The sequence below is a fragment of the Exophiala viscosa genome (genome assembly GCF_022695815.1).
Source record: "Exophiala viscosa unplaced genomic scaffold EDD37scaffold_9, whole genome shotgun sequence".
Lineage (NCBI taxonomy): Eukaryota > Fungi > Ascomycota > Eurotiomycetes > Chaetothyriales > Herpotrichiellaceae > Exophiala > Exophiala viscosa.
The window spans coordinates 1,266,648-1,286,178 of NW_026944361.1; the positions used below are offsets into that span (position 1 = coordinate 1,266,648).

At 52.1% G+C, this 19,531-nt stretch overlaps 9 protein-coding genes across 9 annotated transcripts; 6 read left to right on the top strand and 3 right to left on the bottom strand.

Moving 5' to 3' along the window:
- Positions 1-395: 395 nt before the first annotated feature.
- Positions 396-1,616, top strand: EDD37DRAFT_510963 (uncharacterized protein). Its single transcript, XM_062813608.1, has one exon. It carries the CDS (start codon positions 593-595, stop codon positions 1,367-1,369), a length of 777 nt encoding a protein of 258 aa, XP_062668103.1. The 5' UTR covers positions 396-592; the 3' UTR covers positions 1,370-1,616.
- EDD37DRAFT_684193 (26S proteasome regulatory subunit rpn-8) lies at positions 1,617-3,020 on the bottom strand (the record flags this gene model as incomplete). Its single annotated transcript, XM_062819865.1, has 2 exons — positions 1,617-2,786; positions 2,837-3,020. 2 exons carry the CDS (start codon positions 3,018-3,020, stop codon positions 1,903-1,905), a joined length of 1,068 nt encoding a protein of 355 aa, XP_062668104.1. The 3' UTR covers positions 1,617-1,902.
- Positions 3,021-3,420: 400 nt separating this feature from the next.
- Positions 3,421-4,744, bottom strand: EDD37DRAFT_652567 (beta-lactamase; the record flags this gene model as incomplete). The annotated part of the gene is made up of 4 exons (XM_062818463.1): positions 3,421-3,534; positions 3,593-4,265; positions 4,333-4,597; positions 4,648-4,744. The coding sequence occupies 4 exons, from the start codon at positions 4,742-4,744 to the stop codon at positions 3,421-3,423; spliced, it is 1,149 nt and encodes a 382-aa protein (XP_062668105.1).
- A 410-nt stretch (positions 4,745-5,154) lies between these two features.
- Positions 5,155-6,285, top strand: EDD37DRAFT_510994 (uncharacterized protein). Its single transcript, XM_062813609.1, has 2 exons — positions 5,155-5,467; positions 5,545-6,285. The coding sequence occupies exons 1-2, from the start codon at positions 5,347-5,349 to the stop codon at positions 6,180-6,182; spliced, it is 759 nt and encodes a 252-aa protein (XP_062668106.1). The 5' UTR covers positions 5,155-5,346; the 3' UTR covers positions 6,183-6,285.
- Positions 6,286-6,776: 491 nt separating this feature from the next.
- Positions 6,777-9,214, top strand: EDD37DRAFT_511298 (major facilitator superfamily domain-containing protein). Its single transcript, XM_062813613.1, has 6 exons — positions 6,777-7,245; positions 7,299-7,396; positions 7,454-7,801; positions 7,858-7,998; positions 8,060-8,299; positions 8,394-9,214. The coding sequence occupies exons 1-6, from the start codon at positions 6,973-6,975 to the stop codon at positions 8,968-8,970; spliced, it is 1,677 nt and encodes a 558-aa protein (XP_062668107.1). The 5' UTR covers positions 6,777-6,972; the 3' UTR covers positions 8,971-9,214.
- On the top strand, positions 9,209-10,679 carry EDD37DRAFT_511010 (adenylate kinase 1). The gene is made up of 4 exons (XM_062813610.1): positions 9,209-9,717; positions 9,775-9,827; positions 9,881-10,035; positions 10,089-10,679. The coding sequence occupies exons 1-4, from the start codon at positions 9,552-9,554 to the stop codon at positions 10,543-10,545; spliced, it is 831 nt and encodes a 276-aa protein (XP_062668108.1). The 5' UTR covers positions 9,209-9,551; the 3' UTR covers positions 10,546-10,679.
- Positions 10,680-11,024: 345 nt separating this feature from the next.
- On the top strand, positions 11,025-12,697 carry EDD37DRAFT_511337 (putative oxidoreductase). Its single transcript, XM_062813614.1, has 3 exons — positions 11,025-11,286; positions 11,345-12,318; positions 12,368-12,697. Exons 1-3 carry the CDS (start codon positions 11,250-11,252, stop codon positions 12,551-12,553), a joined length of 1,197 nt encoding a protein of 398 aa, XP_062668109.1. The 5' UTR covers positions 11,025-11,249; the 3' UTR covers positions 12,554-12,697.
- Positions 12,671-14,246, bottom strand: EDD37DRAFT_511040 (uncharacterized protein). Its single transcript, XM_062813611.1, has 2 exons — positions 13,460-14,246; positions 12,671-13,352 (listed from the first exon to the last, which is right to left on the bottom strand). The coding sequence occupies exons 1-2, from the start codon at positions 14,034-14,036 to the stop codon at positions 12,841-12,843; spliced, it is 1,089 nt and encodes a 362-aa protein (XP_062668110.1). The 5' UTR covers positions 14,037-14,246; the 3' UTR covers positions 12,671-12,840.
- A 105-nt stretch (positions 14,247-14,351) lies between these two features.
- Positions 14,352-15,546, top strand: EDD37DRAFT_637403 (uncharacterized protein). The gene has a single exon (XM_062817045.1). It carries the CDS (start codon positions 14,452-14,454, stop codon positions 15,193-15,195), a length of 744 nt encoding a protein of 247 aa, XP_062668111.1. The 5' UTR covers positions 14,352-14,451; the 3' UTR covers positions 15,196-15,546.
- Positions 15,547-19,531: the final 3,985 nt, after the last annotated feature.

The window sequence follows — 19,531 nt, forward strand, 5'->3', positions numbered from 1 at the left end:
TTCTGGGTACACCGAAGGAGTTTGAGATTCAGACGACCAACGAGATCACTTCGTGGCTGGATACCTTGCCTCCTCGACCCCGAAAGTCGAAGGTGACTTTCCCTGGCATTCATCAGTCCTTTGCGTCCATGAAGCCGTACTGGAAGTGGATTCTTGCGGTCTACGGAGGTCAGATTGTCAAGAAGTATGGAAGTGTGCAGATGGTGGACGCCTCGCAAGTCCCATTGGGTGTGATTAGTGTATTGAAGTCAAGCAAGATCCGGTGGCAAGGATAGAAGGCATGTGCTAGTGACAGGGAGCGAGGTGACGGCATGGTGGTGTAGCATTTTCATAGCCCTGGATATCATCGTATCACGAGGCTGAGAATCCATGCATCTTGACATTTCACTGGTCCACTTTCAACCTCCTAACTATTCTCCTGTCCACCACACATCACGCTGACCATCCCCATCATAGAACAAATCAAAGCCAAACGTAAGAAACGAGAGTTTTCCTCACGGGCATGACTGATTCACATACTCAAGATGCATTTCTGAGACGGACTTGACTTCTGCACCGCAAGGAAAATGAATCTGCATACGCTTTGTTTGCAATGAACACGACTCCAACCAGAGATTCGAGGTCAATATCAATGCTCTCCTCAATCTTCCAATCTCTCTCATCACTACATCCAAACATATCCAACCCAAGCACTCAAGCCCATTCCACTCATGCCAATCCTCTTCACACCCTCTCAGTACAAGACACCGCCGGTGCCCGCTCCCTCTTCTTGACTCTCCACGTCCTCTTCCCGCACGAACTCCTTCCAGCACTTGACCTTCTCGACCGCGGTCTCGTCACCCGCTTGGCCTTACAGCATGACGACTCAAGTATATCCCCGTCTCGGAATCCCACGCGCCATGCCTCCGAGGTCGAAGGGCACTCGGAAACAGAAGTGGAAGTGTACTACATCCAATCCTCCGCTTCGGCCACAACAAACCATCCGCGCAAACACGCCAGCTCCAGCGCAACATTCTACGAAGTCCGCCTCGACAGCTGGAATTGCAGTTGTCCTGCGTTCAGCGTGTCGGCGTTCCAGGGTCTAAGCCACAGCACTGGCTACGACGACAACTACGACGACAACTATCACCACGACCGCTTCCCAACTCTCGGACTCGACTCGATGCCAGAAAATGCTACATACTGGCATTTCGGTGGTGTAGCAACGAGTAAGTCATCAGGCTCTATACCGTCATGTAAGCACATTCTCGCCGCGTTGTTGGCGAAAGCGGCGCCGGAGTTGTTCGGGCATGGAGTGACCGTCCGGAAAGTTAGTTGTGAGGAGATTGTTGGATGGGGAGGTGGGTGGGGAGAGTTCGGTGGTGGGTGAGAGGCTTGTCCGGTCACATCAGACACCAATGGCTGTGATGGCAGTGATGGCAGGCCATGGCTATGGCAATATCACTTCCCGAAGTGGGTGGGAGAGTTGAGCGAGTCCGCCACGAGCACTGTGCTATGCGAGACCTCTTGGAGACGACCGAGACTGTCTCAAGGTACACCGCTATCACGATCTGTCGGAGCGATGGCGGACGACTGGTCGCAGAGCACGAGGATCATGAAGGTGGCTTGAAGGCTCGATGGTCAGGGGGCTCACTCCGCTCACTGCATGCTCCGGCGGCAGAAGTGTTTGAGTTGGATTGGGAGTGTATAGGGCATAGATGTATGGGAGAAAATAAAGGGCTAGAAGAAGCGGGAACACCCAACACAGACTGTGTCCATTTTACTGTCATTGTATTGTACAGGGACGATCATCTCTGTGCGATAATGCATGTGAGGTAATCTGAATGGCCTGGCACATCATTTCCATCCCAACGCCAATGCTAAATGCCGGAACTGCGATGCTTCACGGTCGCATGGTCTTTTCTAGCTTTTCTTCTTTCCCTTGCCCTTTTCGCTGTCTTCAGCTTCCTTCTTGTCGCTGCTCACAGTGCCATTCACACCAGCTTTCTTCTCATCTTTCTCCTTTTCGCCCTCCTTCTTTTCACCATCCTCCTTATTGGCTTCCTTCTCTTCCGCTTGCTGTCTGTTCTTGTTCTTGTTGTCGATCAAGTCATGGAAAGCGGTGATTGCTCGGACGAGAGAGCTCAAATAAATCGTCATGAGCTGATCGTTCGTCTTGACACTCATGGAACGAGCGAGCTCACTATTCTCGATCTGGTTCTTGCCATTGGGTCGAGAGGCCGGTGGAGTGGTTAGATTTGGCAGGAGATTGAAGATATCTTGGAGGTTGCCCAGGATGGCATGATTGACGGGCAATTCGTTATCGAGGACTTTTTCTAGATATGTGCCGATATCCCTTAACCGCAGGTGGAGGCCCTGCAAAGATTGTAGTTGTTGGGTGATGCGGGCGGATAGCGTGCCGACTGCGACATCTCGGATATCTCTGAGCAAGTGTTCGACTCCGATCTCTTCAGCTTCCTCTGCTTCGATCATAGATGGGGTATGGACAAAGGTCTTGGTTGTGGTTGTGCCGTCGTCCTTGATTTCCTCGATCGCGAAATATGCGTCGGTTGGAACCCCGATCTCTTTCGGCTGCACGTCAATGATGACCAGTAGAGGGTTGGGTGTATATCTCTTGAATAGCTCGTTGACTTCGAGGTCAGAGGCTCGTAGCTTTGGCCCGGAATGATACCAGCCGATCAGCTTTTCTCTGGCGTTGACCTTCTTGAACATTTCTCGCATCGACTCGACGTAGTTGTGGTCCAGGAACCATACGGACGGATCCTTCTCGTCTTCCTCGAAGGGAACTGTCATAGGTTAGAGCTGGCTCATATAGTTGACCTCCATTGCGACAAACCTGCGAAACTGTTTGATACCCGGACATTCTTGCCATCATTTTGTCCTAGAAGCACACCAACAACCCTTTTCCTTGTTCCTTTTGCTGACCTGCCATAGTGATCGGCTGCTGACAGGAGTACGAGAGGTGCAACTGATACTTGACGGTTCACCAAAGAAAGTGTCTCTGCTGTTGTGGCAGGCATGACGGCCCGGCAATGTGAGTGCGATGAGGAGCTAGTGATGGATGGCGAACGATGAGTATGGTTTGATTGACCTGGACGGAGGGAGTGATCTCAGGTATGATAAGATGTCTGTCGTCCAAGCTTTCGTGATTGTATGAAAGTGTATCAAAGGCTGGTCTTTGGTCGGATATTAATTGTCTAAACGGAGGCTATGAGATGCAAGCGCAGGCAGGTCAAAGACGCGCCAGATGGGCGGTGCAGCAAATTATGGTTCGACGTAGTGATACGGTGAAACTTTAGCACATTGGCCGGCACATGCCGTCTTCAACCACTATTCGTAATCAGGTTTTGGTTATTATTCTGAGCCCACCAAGTACTTACTGACTACAAAGAACTACCAGTGCAGCATGTCAGACTAGACCTATTCATATACGGCCTTCTCCAGCTCCGCATACAATTCCGATACCACCGTGTCGGCAGGCGGTAGGACCTGTACCATCAAAGCCGCAGCAATCCCAGCTTTCGGATCGAGCCACTATGAGAAGTCAGCAACAAGACCTTCGATTCTTCATGTAACAGGTAGGCAATCTCACCCAGCGAGGATTTGTCGCTCCAGTCCACATGACGCTTCCTGCGCGACGCTTTCCTGGAATGTCTTCAAGATTCAACGCCCCTCCAAGACCGTAATTGATGGCGCTGCCTTTCGGATATTCTGGAGAAAACACGGGGTAAAAGTCGCCAAAGAAATTCTCTTCGAGTTGTTTCGGGTCTGGGAGCTGGGGTTGATACAGCTGATGGACCGAATCCGGTTTCAGGATGCCATCACCACCATCCAGCAATGCACCGAGAAGTCTACCGTAGTCTTTCGCCGTGGAGTATAGGCCAACACCGCCACAATCCATGGTCGTCACATCTGGCTTGAAAGCTTGTCCTATGGTCAGCGGGCCATAGGGTTCGGGCCTGAGACCCATGTCCGCTCGCTTCGACTGGAGTTCAGGATGGTCGACTATCCGGAACGTCGTGCTCGTCATGCCCAGAGGCTGGAAGATATGGTCCTGTGTGTAATCCTCTAAAGACTGCCCGGTGAGCTTCTGAATGATCTGGCCGGCCCAATCAAGTCCGATGCCGTAGATCCAACCTTCGCCTGGTTGGAACTTCAACGGAATCTTGAGAGACTCATACGAGAACGAATTGGAGTTGATGTCGCTGCCGATGCTCTGGCGCCATGTGATGAGATCTGCATCCCATGAGTCGTACCCGAAACCGCTGGAGTGAGTTAAGAGATGGCTTGGATCCGTCAGCTCAGCTGGTTCTATCGACATTGATCACCTACCGGAGGGTCAACGCTTTGGTCGCCTTGGTCAGGATGGCCTTCCCATTCTCGTCGAAGCCGTCAAGGACTTGCAAATCCGACAAATCTGGCACAACCTTTCCCAAATCATCGTCCAGACCTACCATTCCTTTCTCGACGACTTGCATCGCTGCAACCGCTGTGACCAATTTCGTCAACGAAGCAATCCAGCATACCGAGTCCTCGGTGAATGGCTCATTTCCATCGAACTTGAGAGACCCTGCTGCTGAAGAATAGATTGTTTTACCTGTGGCCTACGTCAACGCTGCAACCGGCCGTGAGACTGCATCGGCTCACCTCCTTTGCCCTTGACAATAAACGCAGCGCCAAACACTTTATTATCTTCAGACGCCCTTGAGGCATATTTCGAGAGGATGTTCTCTACGTTCGCCATGATGGGTGAGACCTCTTGGTGGAGGCTTGTCGGTGCTTATGTTCTTGACTGATGGGACTTCCTGGTATGAGGAATGTCCTTGCTTTTATATAAAACCTGCCGTGGCCTGCTGAATAAAAGCCAATGCACAATTATGAAGGGGTCGTGCTCGATGACTTGGGCAAGGGATATTCTGTAGCCTTCGCAGGCCTCATAGTATTGTCGAGAGTCAAACGACGGTGGCAGCCTGGTGTGCTACATGAGGGGGTCTTATTTTGTCAGAATTAAGGAAGTTTGACATCGGCTTAATCTGATGGGCCTCAGCCACGGCCGAAGGACGGTTCCACATTGGGCATGTCGAACGTTGACAATACCGTAAGGAGAAGATACTTTGTACTGTAGTACAATACACAGTGGACGCCGGGGACGCACTCGTAAATGTGCATAAAAAGTCCACTATTATTAATCTTCCTTTGACCTCTCCAATCATGAATTTCTCAGAACTTAGCTTCTTCTTACCCCAAATGCGCATTTTTTCTTGTGATAGATCATTATTGTCGTGTACACGTACGCCTACGGGGCCACTCGTCAAAGCCTAGCTCGTTAAACGGCAGCATAAGGCCATGGTTGAAGGACGTAAGCGTGGCCGACCCAGAGTCGACCCCAAATCGGACAACTGGTATGGTGTCAGCGATGCAAAAGAGCGGAAGCGGATTCAGGACAGATTGGCGCAAAGAGCGAGACGTAGGCTTCACCTGACTTGCTGACATGATCTGCCGCAAGAGGACCTCCATTCAAATGGACGCTGAACAATTGCTTAGGAAATCGCCTCGGCTCACAAGTGACCACGAATATTCAAGCTCCTGAGAGTCACTCAACCGTCTCGGAAGCGACTTCTCAGCCTGCCTCACAAGCGACTGGGACTTCGCTTGAGGTAGCCTCGCAGCAAGCACAAACCCAGGGCCAAGTCACGAGCTTAGCACTATTACCATCCGATGCAGCGGCCCAGGATTCTACCAGGTCACCGCCGTCCTGGATGTGGACTTACCTGAGACGATACCAACAGACGACAGTCGACCACAGATTCCTATGCTGGCCTGCGTGGCCGCTTTACGCCGCACTAGTCACTCACGGGACCATGCAAGGAACCAGCTGCCCAGATGCCGGAGACCAAGTGAAGTCTCCTATGGAGTATCTCGCATTGCCGGATCCCCTGAGGCCATCACCTCTGCAGCTAGCCGTTGCGCACCCGAGATGGATCGACCGGTTTCCCTTCCAGCGGTTCAGAGACAATATGATCCTCCTGCTCGGGTTGATTGACCTGGATGAGTTCATCGGTGACATGTTCGGCATGGCAAGCTTGATCCTGCGAATCGAGACTCAGCGAGCCACGTGGGATCCAGCAGCTTGGGCCATAGGGACGGAGTTCTCCTCAAAATGGGGCTACTTGTTTTTATAGCTGGGACCTGACCTCGGTGAACTACCCATGAGGGGATGTTGAGTTCGACGCCTGTGACGACTATTGCGTCTTCCAGATTCGCTCGAGGATACCAACGACAGGAAACAATCGAGAAGCCCAGTGCCGTGGTCATACCTGGGAGGATCGACTCAAACGGCACGTTCCTCAGCGATGCTGGCATGAACTGCGATCATGAAGACAGGCCATGGGCATGCTTGGAACCAGTCAAGTCGACGTAGCGCCGGCATCGCGGACGACACGCATGATTGCAGTCTGGCATCTCTCGAGTATACGTCACAGACATTGTAATCCACGAAGGCAGCAGATCGTGCCTCTAGATGTCGCTGAACTCGGCTTCGTGCGTTGTATGAGGGCGTCTCGGGTCATCCTCGGGTAGCGAAGAGGCTGCTTAGAAAAGGGGGTAAACAATCCGTGACAATCGCGTATAGCGACCACAGGACCCTGTCCAGAAAACGTGACGGCCAAATCTTTCGCGAATCAGGCGACCAATGTCATTGCACATGTTGATGGACGCCTGTGACGATCATGCAACAGGTATTGGATCTTGAACCAAACCTTTGTGCTGACTTATTGCGGCGTATACGCAATCTGCAAAGATGGTGCATGCTTAGGTCATATACCTTATCGTGGATCATACCTCAAAGCGGAAAGCCATCCGTGGGCGGGTCCCTTACCTCACAGACATTTTTGTGATAAGAACAAACCACTTACTTCCTCCCCGCAAGAGAAATGCATTTCACTCCAGCTAGGTGTTAGTCGTACGCTCACTATGTCCTCTGATCGCAGCGCCGGAGAAGGCTTCGGTCCCAAGAATGATGATGACTCGGTATCACTTTCCGAACAACCCACAGCATCCGTGAATGCTACTCGACCGGCCAATATCGATGCAATAGTTCGAACAGCAAGTCGATGCAGCGGAGTCGCCAGTATCAATGTATCTGGATCAGGCAATCAAGTGGAACAGCAGACATCGATGCCTGCCATGAGCAGTTTGCGTCGAGCCTTGATTGCCGCCATGGTAATCTTCAGCAATCTTATGCAGGTACGCTTTGAAGACAATCCGACGGTGTCAATGATGCTAACACGCTGCGACAGATGACGGCTATGTTCGCTGGTGTCGGTGGCGGATTCCAGCTCGGCAAGTTGTTAGGAGCCGACACATCGATGTCCGCTTGGATTGCAGCAAGTTATGGGTGAGACAGGCCACTCTGACTGTAGTAAGGACCCAACAGCTGACCAGACTTGATCAGATTGACGCAAGGAGCATTCGTCCTGGTTGCAGGTCCGATCGGGGCTGTATATGGACACAAGAGACTCCTCATATACGGAACACTCTGGCTGGGTGTCTGCAACCTAGTGTGCGGATTCTGCGACAATTTCATCGCTTTTGTCGTAATGCGAGCACTAGCCGGCCTTGGAGGTGCCTTTATCATGCCAAATGCAGTTGCAATGATTACCATTGCGAACCCACCTGGACCAACAAGGAATATATATCTAGCGCTCTTTGGATCGTCGGCACCAGTCGGCGGATGGCTCGGGGCAATAATGCTCGGACTCTTCTTGCACTATACAGCATACAAGTGGTTCTTTCTGACTATGTATGTGACGTTGAACATTGTTGTCTGAAGCTTCCTTACTGACTTCGAGGTTATAGTTTCTTGATCTGCCTGGTCGTGGCTGCGGTTTTGAGTGTGCTCGTTCCACGAGAAGTGCCAGTCAATCGACATGGAAAGATCGACTGGACGGGTGCGGCACTGATTGTGTCTGTTTTAATTCTGTTCAATTTCTCCTGGAAGTGAGTGCCGCCTTGACCTTCCTTGACTTACTCTTTCATTGTTCTAATTCACGCCGCACAGTCAAGCTCCCAGTAGCGGATGGTCGAACCCTGCTGTCATCGCCTGCCTTGTTGCATCAATCGTCTTGCTTGGTGGGTTCCTGGTCTGGGAGCATTACGTCGCCTCTCATCCCATCATGCCGTTAAGTATATTCAAAGCACCATCTTTTGGTGTACTCGTCCTGGTTGTGCTCGTCAACTTTATGGCAACCGGAGTATTCTGCTGGTACCAGGTTCTCTGGTTGCAAGAGGTGTGGAAGTGGTAAGTATCTTTTCCAGCGAAAACCTGTGCCATTGAAGCACGAGTCTTTTGCATTGTCCCAGTGTTCACCGACACAGCTTTCTGACTTTGACAGGTCACTCCTACATTTTGCGCTGAGTTGGACACCGTTTGTGGTCTGTGCGATAGCAGCAACTTCGCTGGCTGCATGGTTGGTCCCACGGCTGGATGCTCAATGGATTCTTGCTATCGGGACCATGTCAATTCTGGCTGCTTGTCTACTCATGGCGACCTTGTCAGGACCTCACATATACTGGCCGCAGGTATTTCCCTCGGTCGTATTCTTTGCTTTCTGTCCAGATCTGGTGTATACGGCCGCTCAGATCATTGCCAGCAGTTCTGTCAGTCGGCTGCATCAAGGCACAGCGGCGTCACTCATCAGTGTGCTCAATCTCTACGGCAACAGCTTGGGGCTTGGATTTGCAGGGACTATCGAAGTTCAATCCAACAAACATGGCCTAGACAGGATCTTGGGCTTTCGAGCAGCATTGTACTTTGCCGTCGGCATCAGCGGCCTTGCTTTGCTGGTAGACATTCTCTTTATACGCTCTGCAAAGGACAAGAAGAGTGGATGGGAAGAGAGTGACTTGGCATTTTTGGCCGATGAGGAATTGGAGGCCCGAGCGACAACGAGTGGGATGTCAAGAGCTTGAGGGTGGGTTCATAGCATAGTAGCTCAGGGGAGATCATGGTTCATGCCTCCTCAAGAACATGGACATGTTGCCATGTTGTCATCAAGGCCATGTAACCTGACGGCACAAACTCGGTTAACGCTACTGTGGTATGTCAATTCGGTGGTGCCACGGTGTTTTCCGGCAAGAAAAGAAGTCGGAGAAGGTCAAGCTCGCACTCGTTGAAAAAGGACCGAGGGAAGAAAAATAAAAGAGCTTTACACGTGATATATAGCAGGTATCTTGGCAAGGTCAGGCCGCGGTGCTGTGCCTTGGTACGAAGGAGCAGCGCAACTCGGGCTGTTCGGTGCAGCGGAGAAATAGCTGCCACTGTCCTGCATAATATTACCTGTAGGTGAACTTACCCTTACCTACCACATTACCGTACACATACCTGGTTCCGTACCTACGCAGCTCGACTCAACCCACCATCGCACGCGTCTGTTTTCTCTTGAGGTTCCAAGTCTCATTCACCTTGCTTTCTCGCTACTCGTCTTCCTCGATCACTCGCCTAGACACTGTCCGGCCTTGGTCAGGTCCTTTCTCCTCAGCCACCTTCGATCATGGCACCCATAACAGAGCAACATGTCGACTCGCTCAAGGATCACATCCACAAGCTGGAATCAAGGATATATGAACTGGAGCAGAGACTGGTCGGCGGCGGCAACACCAGCAAAGAGTCCAAAACCGATGCGATGCGTCTGATCTTGATCGGGCCTCCTGGCGCAGGCAAGTTTACGGAGTTACTATGGCCCTCATAGCGTTCACTGACTGATCCGCCTATAGGAAAGGGAACGCAAGCTCCTCGCATCAAAGAGAAGTACTGCGTCTGCCATCTGGTACGAATTCGAAGGTTCCCTTGCCGTCGGACACGTTATTGACCACCTCATAGGCCACCGGAGATATGCTTCGAGCGCAAGTCGCCAAAAAGACACCTTTGGGAAGAGAAGCCAAGAAGATTATGGACCAGGGAGGCCTCGTCAGTGACGATATCATGATCAACATGATCAAGAATGAGCTGGAGACAAACAGGGAATGCGCTAATGGGTAAGCTATGGGTATCCAGGATCCAGTGCGGACATTTGCTGACGAGCTTGCAGCTTCATCCTCGACGGCTTCCCACGAACAGTAACCCAAGCCGAAGGTCTTGACTCGATGCTTCAAGCTGAAAACAAGCCACTCAAACACGCGGTCGAATTGCAGATTGACGACGGCCTCCTGGTTTCTCGTATCACGGGCCGACTCGTACACCCTGCTTCGGGTCGCTCATACCACAAAGTTTTCAACCCACCCAAGGAACACATGAAGGACGATGTCACAGGTGAACCGTTGATCCAGAGATCGGACGACAATGCGGACACTCTTAAGAAGAGATTGGGTACCTATCACCAGCAAACCACCCCGGTCGTTGGCTACTACAAGACCAAGGGTATTTGGTCCGGCATCGACGCCAGCCAGGATCCTAACCACGTATGGAAGAGCCTCCTTGGCGTATTCGGAGATTCAAAGAGCTCCTCAACATCCGGCAGCATCCTGAGCAAGATTGGACTGCGGTGATTCAGGACCTCCTCAGTGTCCAAGAGCAGCATAAAAGTGGTTGTTATCGCATTAGCCTCCGTTCACACACGTCGACTGGCGGCTGGAATGAAGTATGGAAGGATCTCAAACGTGTACAAGATTATGGATTTTGGCGCCAACGAAGACTTTTTTGGTCTGGTGAGTGGAAATGCTCAGAAATGGTCCCTAACTTGAGTACATAGCTTGCGCCCTGCCGCGAGACGGAATACACATCAGTAATTGAGAAGATCTACAATGGGCTCACCGGATGCAATTTCAGATTCGAAATGATCCCCTCTGGTCCTTGTACATTTTGCGTCTGTTTCCTCTCAAGCTCACCCTACGCAGCGAAAGAATGGGCTCCTGTGGAAAGCGTTTTGGACGACCGGCATCAACTCCGGCAACAGCGACATCAGTGTCTGCATCCTCACAGCGAGGAAGTACGAATGGCTAATGGGATTTCAGGCTGAAATCTCGCGTGCGGGCTGACTCCCGAATCTGTGCCGTGACGTTCTCCCCACCAGCACCTGCATGAAGATGCATCATTGACACTGACTGCGTCAACAGAAAAAATCCCCACAATGCATCCAATGCCCCGATACCGAAGACCTTTACAGCCACAACGACCGCCCTGTTCTACGTGTTTTTGATACTGACTGAGCCTCTTCTCTAACTTGCGCAAGTCACCTGCTGCCTCACACGCCATGTCGACTCCAAAGGTTGTCCGATGGGGCATGATGGGTATGTAAACAGCATCCGTGCGTTCACAACGGCTAACCGGTGCTTTATTACCCTACAGCTACCGGCGGGATTGTACGAACGTTTACCAAAGATGTCCTGCTCGATCCCTCCACCCGAAATGTAACAGACATCAGACATGCCGTCACGGCTGTGGCCTCCTCTTCTTCCATCTCCTCGGCGGAGAAGTTCATCTCAGAAGTGGTATCGCCCACCCAATCCACGAAATGCACACCCTACGGCTCGTACGAAGACCTTGTCAAAGATCCAAATGTGGACATGGTCTACATCGGTACTCCCCACTCGCATCACTACCAGAACGCGATGCTTGCACTCAGTCACAACAAGCCTGTGCTCTGTGAGAAAGCGTTGACCGTGAACGCGGCGCAAGCAAAAATCCTATACAAGACTGCAAAAGAGAAGAACTTGTTTTTCATGGAGGCTGTGTGGACGAGATACTTTCCTCTCAGCAAGGCGATCAGGAAACATATTATGGACAACGACCTTGGGGAGGTGGTCAGGGTCACTGCAGATTTGAGCATCAATGCTATTCCTGAGGACAGCTTTGATGTCGGGCACCGCATGGTCAATCTGGACCTCGCTGGTGGCTGTCTCCTGGACTTGGGGATATACTCGCTCACATGGGTATTCCAGACCCTGTATCACACTCTACCTGCTTCATCGCGAGAGGAAAATCGACCAAAGGTGGTGGGCACAGCCATGACGTTTGAGCCGCGCACGCATGCCGATGAGTCGACGTTGATACTGCTCGAGTTTCCGAAATCGACGCCGAGCGGGAAGACAACGGCCCACGCAGTCGCGACGGCGGCAATGCGCGTGAGTGACGATCCAGCCAGAGAGCACGGAAAACCCGAGGCGCAAGTCCCTTCGGTTAGGATCCAGGGCGAAAAGGGCGAGATTCAGGTCTGGGGCCCAATATATCGACCGACGAGGTACAGGCTTGTGCCAACAGATAAGGACCGCGAGATTGTTGATCGGACGTTCGAGTTTGAGGGTGGTGCTCATGGGATGATGGTTAGTCAAGCACGAAACGTTTACATCGAATACACTAATCTTGTCATAGTACGAAGCCGACGCTGCTGCTTACGCATGGCTTGCTGGGGAGCTCGAGTCCGAGTCCATGACCTGGGCGGAGAGCACATTGATCATGGAGATTATGGACGAGGCGCGACATCAGGCCGGTCTGACTTACCCTGACGACATTGAGACGACTGAGTATCCTGTGAAGTTGAAGGCGAGGGCTTCATGATGTAGAACCGTGTCGACGCAGGATTTGAGCGCATGTCTCTGTAGCGCAGGTGAAGTCTATTGGACTTGCAATAATCCTCTGCCGAAAGCGAGAAGTTTTGTGAGCTTCGCCTACAGTACCGAAGCTAAACGTGCATGTATCTCATCTGTGATCATCATGCCGTCAAGCCAGAACAGCTGGATCAACTGCACCTTCCTCCAGCGCGTACAAATCGTAGGTCGAGAGCCTCGCTTCGTGATCGAACAGTCCCACAAGGCCCACGGCCTCCTGAGTATCGTCTCTCATACCTATTGCTGACCTTCCTCCGTCCGAACATCTCTCGACCCGCTCCTCCATGCACTGGCGCCACCAGATCTCCTCTCCCCTCCATCCTGTCCACCACGTGGGCCCTGCTCCCTCGTGACTTTGCGGTCCGCATTCCTCGCCCGATTCACACGCAAGTTCCCTCCCCAACTGCCCTGCTGCCCATCGAGTTTCGCAATCACAACATCCACGTCCTCCGCGCGCGCGAGGTCAACGAAGCAGTAGTACAAATTCCCCGGTTCGCCAAGGTTACTTCCCGCGGTCGGGTTGCGCACGGTATGCGGGCTCACCAGCTTCGATACGGCGGTGGGCGTGATCTGTTCCTCGGCCAAGTACGTTGCGAAAAGGGATTGGATCTCCTCGTCGAGCGCGGATTGAGGTTCAATGCGTGGGAGATTGCCGACGTAGAGACGTCGGCCCTCGGCTTGGGGTGCTTGCCAGTGCGTCGAGGCGTCGTTGCGGGACCATCGGTCGAAGGTTGGTTTGTATTCTGTGTCTGGCGTGACGTTAGTCATGACTGTCCAAAACCCCTCCCCGTCCGCAAGGATTGCTAGATAGGACAGGACTGGGGTGGAGCTGGGGAGTTGGCAGGCAAAAACATACTTCTCTCATCCCTTGATTCCCTCGCATATCCACGATCATAGTTCTTCATTCTAACCTCGCGTCCGCCGTCCTGTCCTTCTCGACCTTCTCGACCTTCTCGACTTTGAGGTCTTGCTGAACCCAAGCCGGCGCCCGAGCCAGAGCCAGGTCCACGTCGCGCAACGCCGGGACTGACCTTGAGCGAACGACCCAGGACATCCACGCCATTGAGCTCGGTGATCGCTCGTGCCGCTTCGTCCGCCGACCCCAGGTCCACGAAGCAGTAACTCGGATTGCGCCCAGTGAACGGATCAGTCGAGATGTTCACGTTCGTGACAGTGAATCCACGCTCAGCAAACAAAGTCTCAATGTCCGCTTTTTGCGCCGTGTACAGCAGATTGCCTACGTACACTCTCGTGCCTGCTGCGTCCTCAGACTGCGAATCAGAGCGGCCGCCGCCGCCGAGTCGAGCTTTGTTCGCTGGTTGTTCCAGACGCGGTGAGTCATCTTTGACGCGCCAGTTTGATGATGCCGCGGAGCGCCAGGCTGGTTGTTGGCGAGGCGTGCCTGTCCCTGATGGTGGTGGGGTTTCTTCCATTTTTGACAAAAAGAGAGACACGAAAACGAACTTGTCTCGTGTCTTGTAAAGGATAGAGCGATGACCTTGGAACACAAGGCAAAATAGAGAGGTGGAGATATGAGGTCCAAACCTGACCCCGTCAAACCGTCACCAGACAAGACTCTGAATTATGAATTTGGGCCAGAATAATTTTGTGGAAACACCACAGTAGTGGCCTCAGGCACTAACCGTGACGCCAAGAGCGTGTATTAGAGGTTGTTTGAAATCTATGTTAGGGCATCTACTCTAGGTACAAGCGCCGGGATCAGACTAACCTTGTTTAACCGATATTCTGGGGTAAATCATCACTATCACTATCACTACCACTACGAGTACCAGGGATGGCTTCTTATATCCAGACTGTATCATGGAAACAAGTACATGACAATATTCGATGACGAAAACAACCCTTGAATTACCCAGCTTTTTCAAGTCATTACCAAGGAACACCCTGTGGCTCGACAATACCATTCGACCAAACATGAGCACCCACGCAAGTGACCAGCAGGGCAATGATGCTCAGACGTTCACCCTGCTCCTCCTAGGCGACCTTATGATCGGCCGCCTCATTGACGCCCTGCTGCCCACCAGCATCGCCCGTCAATCACCCGAGTCTGACCCGGAGGACGCCGCGCATACAGTCGACACTTACATTCTCCGACGAAGCCCCGAGCTGAAATCATACAACTACCTTTCACCCTGGGGGAATGCCGTGGACCTCGTCCGCAGATCAGATCTGGTCCTAGCCAACCTCGAAACAGCGCTGACGACCACCCAGAAAAAGTGGCCGGACAAAGTATTCAACTATCGCAGCCACACCGCCAACATCCGATGTTTGACTGAGGTCGGCATGGGCATGGGTGGCAAAGGGTACGTCAGTCTAGCAAACAATCACACCCTCGACTGGTGTAAGGAGGGCCTTCTCGAGACAGTGCAGACTCTCGCTGACAATCACATTGAACTCGCTGGTGCCGGTCGGACAAAAGACGAAGCTGCGGCGCCGGGCATCTTGAGACTCCGAGAGAAATGGACTGTCAAGTGCTGGAGTTTTGCAGACCACCCGGCGGATTGGAAGCGCGTTCACGAATTCAACTCCAAACAGAATACAACGCTTCCAGGCCCATCTGCTGGAGATTAAAGACGCCGACCACAAATGGATCGAGACCAAATTCAGGGAACTGTGTGCGCGGTTTGGCACCAGAGTAGAGCCAGAACTGGGTCCTCAAGGTCGAATTGTTGTTGATCTGAAGCGGTAGAGATAGAGGAGACGTGCACGATGCTTCAGAGTGACAATTTGCCTGTTTCCACGGACAACAAGATACTTCCTGGAAGGCAAGATTGTGCGCAAGCGCACGCTCTAGGAAGTCACTCCTCGACGCTCGACCTCAGCACTGGCAGAGCCGGGAAAAGCCGAGAACCGCAGCATACTGGACAGAGACTTCAGTTCGACAGATGGCAGGGCACAATTGGCAAAGCACCATTGGCAAAGCACCATTGGCAAAGCACCATTGGCAAAGCACCATTGGCAAGGCACCATTGGGACGGGTTGTTGCCATTCTTGCCTTAGAATCATCAGGGTACCTCGGTGAACGGCAAGCCGCTTGCCAACAAAGGTGGCATAGCTCGACTGCTGCAGCTGCTCGCTTTCAAGTCGGCATCGTCCCTCGTTATCTATCCGGGGTCCTCCGCACACAACGGGAGAGCGTTTGCCGTTGATGTGGGCAGGGTCGTGGACAACCCGCTCCCAAGGCATCTGCTACCGTGGGTCTGCTGGAATTTGAGTTGGGTCCTCGAGGCGTTGTCGACGCAACAATGCAACTTCTTTGAGATCCTCCCCCCTCGATCGTGATGCCTCTCTGGCACAGAAAAGGTCAGCTCGAGACACCGGCCGCGGCCAAGCTCGACGTTGGACTAAAAGTCAGAAAGCCACCTGATCACGTCACGCCAATATGCGGCAGAGATCGGGCGATGCTGGCATCGCCTTGGTTGATCCAGTCTTCAAGTAATCTCGGGCCACATAGCCTCCCCTACTAGTAGTGCTTGTGGTTTCGATACCCGCGAAAATATGCCTTGAGCACGTCGAATGGATTTCCAAATTGGTGACAGCGTCGATGGGATGATCAACTTACGTTCGGTGCCGGCCTCAGCAATGAAATGTTTAACCTGCTGTCCAAAGGCTCCAAAGAAATTGAGAAAATGCTCCAGTCTTTTCACCTCGCGTGCTTCTCAACCAAGAAAGAGGAGCATATCGAGATCGACCAAAGAGATAGGGTGTATTCGAGGCATCAAGATACGGCCCAATGGCAGAAAAAGTAGACTGCTGGCATCGACGATGGTCAGTGAGCTGCCCTCTGAGATTGAGCACAGAAAGCCCTTTCGGGACATGTCCTTCGTGGAGCAGCCGATACGGGACGGCAAGGACCACAACTATGATCGTCTTTTACTAGAACCTCGGCCATTATTGCCGTCCAGTGTCCCATTTGCCCAGTGGGCCTGGTGCGGGAGAGGATCTCGCCCAATTAACAATCTCGACGTAGGAAGGTTAAACGTTGTGGAGAGATTTGTTTGCCTGCACTCTTCCTTTTCTGAGTGTATTCAGTCGCATTAAGCGCGCTGAAGTCGACTTGATGGGCATCAAGCTTAGACAAGGGTGTATCTCGGAAATGTGCGCGTGAGTTTGATCGTTGTTCTTTTCATTAGTTGACGCATAATCCTGTGGATCGTTCCAGAGCTGTCGGTATTGTTGTTAGGCAAGACGTTTCCGAGGGCCATTCCTGTTGTCCTGAAAGTCTTCCTCCTCAGACACTCTGTCGAAACACTGAGATGGAAAGCATATCGGTCGCGGCCTGGACCAGAATCACGACATTGAGTAAATTGTACACAGTAATCTCAAACATTCGCTCATGGGGTCCTGCTGCGTTACTTGTCTCAATCCATCATGACTGCATCCATGACATAGGGGGACGCCGGAGAGATTCAGCGGCTCGGAGTCGTGCCGTGGCCGCGCGTGGTCTAACAGAACTGAAAAGTCGGCCTGGCCAGCGTGACCGACATTAGCTTCTAAACAGCGCATTCAGCCTAGGGCTAGAGCTCTGCCGGTCAGTCATTATATTGTTATGGTAGATTCAGTTCTTGCTTGCTCCCTGGTGCTTGTATAATCTTGACTCAGATCGGATGGAAGCGGATGATGAGCCCCAGCAGACCCACTAGTGGTGGCGAACAATCGTCTGTTCGAAGACAGGTCTCCGTCCAGCAGTACGCATATCATAAGCAGTCTGTGCACGACACCTCGAGCAGTCTGATCAAGATTGATGCGCTTCCAGGTTCCAAAGTGTTGAAGCCTTGGTTGATATGATGCCCCTGCCCCGAGCCCAGCGAAGATCGCATCGAAGTGAAATAATCCAACGGTAGGAATTTATCATATTGTCCAGTCGACCCACCAACTTGCCCACTGTGAAGTCTTTCTCAGGCGTGGGCGCGTTGGTTGGCCCCTGTGGAGCTGGGGGCGAATGATTAATTGATTTGACCAGAGGCTTATAGGCAATGCACATCTGCAATAACTTCATACCTTTGTACGTGGTCATGGCTTTTGACGGTCTGTTCAAGCTCTGGGTTTCCATGAAATTGCGGTAAGTTACGGCCATATGCCAGTCAGATGGCACTTACTGGGGCGAGAGACGTATTCTTGTGGAGAAGTGGCTATATCCGAGTTTGCTCCCTGCTGATCCTGCAATACACGAGTGCTGGTTGAGGGTGTCTGTCGGACTCACCTTCCTTAGTCGTGACCCTGACGTTGATGACACTTTCTATGTCACATCTGACATAGGACACATATTGTGTACAGACTGATCGACAGACGTTCCAATGAGAACACCATAGTCAGCGCCAAGAGTATATCGGAATGGTTCGCTCGTGCTCTGACTGTGGGATATGATCACACAGGCCTCCCATGCCCTAGTGTGACAGCGGATACCTGGCGTATGGGGCAAGACTTAGTAACCACCGCCGCAATAAAGTTCAGCAGTCAAAAGCTTTGGAAACCACGCTGTCGATGTTGCGGATACAAGGTGAGCGTTATGATCGGTATTGTCGACGATTGTGTCATAATTTCCTTACTTTATTGCGCATGAGCGATTGATCAAGCCTGCTGACCGAGGAACTGAGGCGCGTGCACTCTGCATGATGCTCTTGTGCAAGTATGCAGCCTCGGGCAATCTCGATTTGACGATGACAAGATCATTCGAGAGAAGCGGCGGGCTAGTCTCTAGCAATGACGGCCATGGTCCGTTCTGCTGCGTTGATGGCCTCAGGGCAGGTGAAAACAGACGACAGCCGTTTGTGGATCAGTGATTCTGTGGCCCATGGCTGCCAAGGCTGATTGATGATGTATGTTATGTGGGAGTTGTGGTTCAATAGAGGTAGAACCACCAAGGTCGCCCACGTAAGTACCCAGAGGAACAGAGCCCACGTGTGTTGTTTCGGTATCCATCGGTATGCGTCGGTATCCATCGGCGCAATAGACAACATCTATTCGTTGATATTGACTCTGGACCTCATACTTTCCCACCGCCATGAAAGTTGATACCAGAGTATAGTAGCCATTTGGTGGAGTCGAAGCTCATATCGACGGAGAAACTCTCAGTGCTGACACGTCACGATCTTCAAAGGGGTCAGCGACCTCACCGGCTTGTCTGATTCTGGCAGCTACCTAAAAAGGACAGCGCCTGTCGCCGAATACAACGAAGTCTGTAGGTCTGGGGCCATAATAACGGTGAGAAGTATCGAAAGGCATACAAAATCCACTTTCAATCATTATTGTACCCCTGGATGGTAACCTGTCCCGTTGTGGTTTTGGAAAAATTCTGGCCCTTGACCTCCACCTAGTCTTGTTTCAGAATCTATCATAGGGCACCCAAAGTACTAGGGTGATAGCCGCCCTAAAGAGGAATAGACTGGAGCCACATAGAGTTCAAGGCGTGTTTAAAGCCGCCCAAGAATTTGAGATTTGAGAGTTTGGACCCGGAGGAAACCGTCCGATCCTGAGTCTGGAGGAGTCCGGGTCGATAGGGAGGAATTGGTTTCATACTCGGAGAGTCGCTGGTCACAACGGTCTGTTGCAGTAGTGCAACACAGAGTGATGACGATGACATTTTCCCCTGCTGCAAATGATCTTTTGTAAATGGAAAGGTTCGGGGACAGCGCGGGAGCTGTTGACTAAGCCCGTTGCTCGTATATCACACTGACAGTCTCTGGCCAATAATTGTTTTGCACTGCCACCTTCCTGCCAAGGCCATCGTCGTGGGGTAGGTTAAGAGTATGCTTTGCCGGCGGTGAGATCTGTGAGGAAGCCAATTGGCGAGACGGGATGCTCGGTTGACGTGGCTAGAACACTGGAAGATGTGCACCTGTCAGTCGGAAAGCCAGCGGATGTGGAATTGGGCCTTGAGAAAAGGGTTAGTCGGAGCCACTCCCGG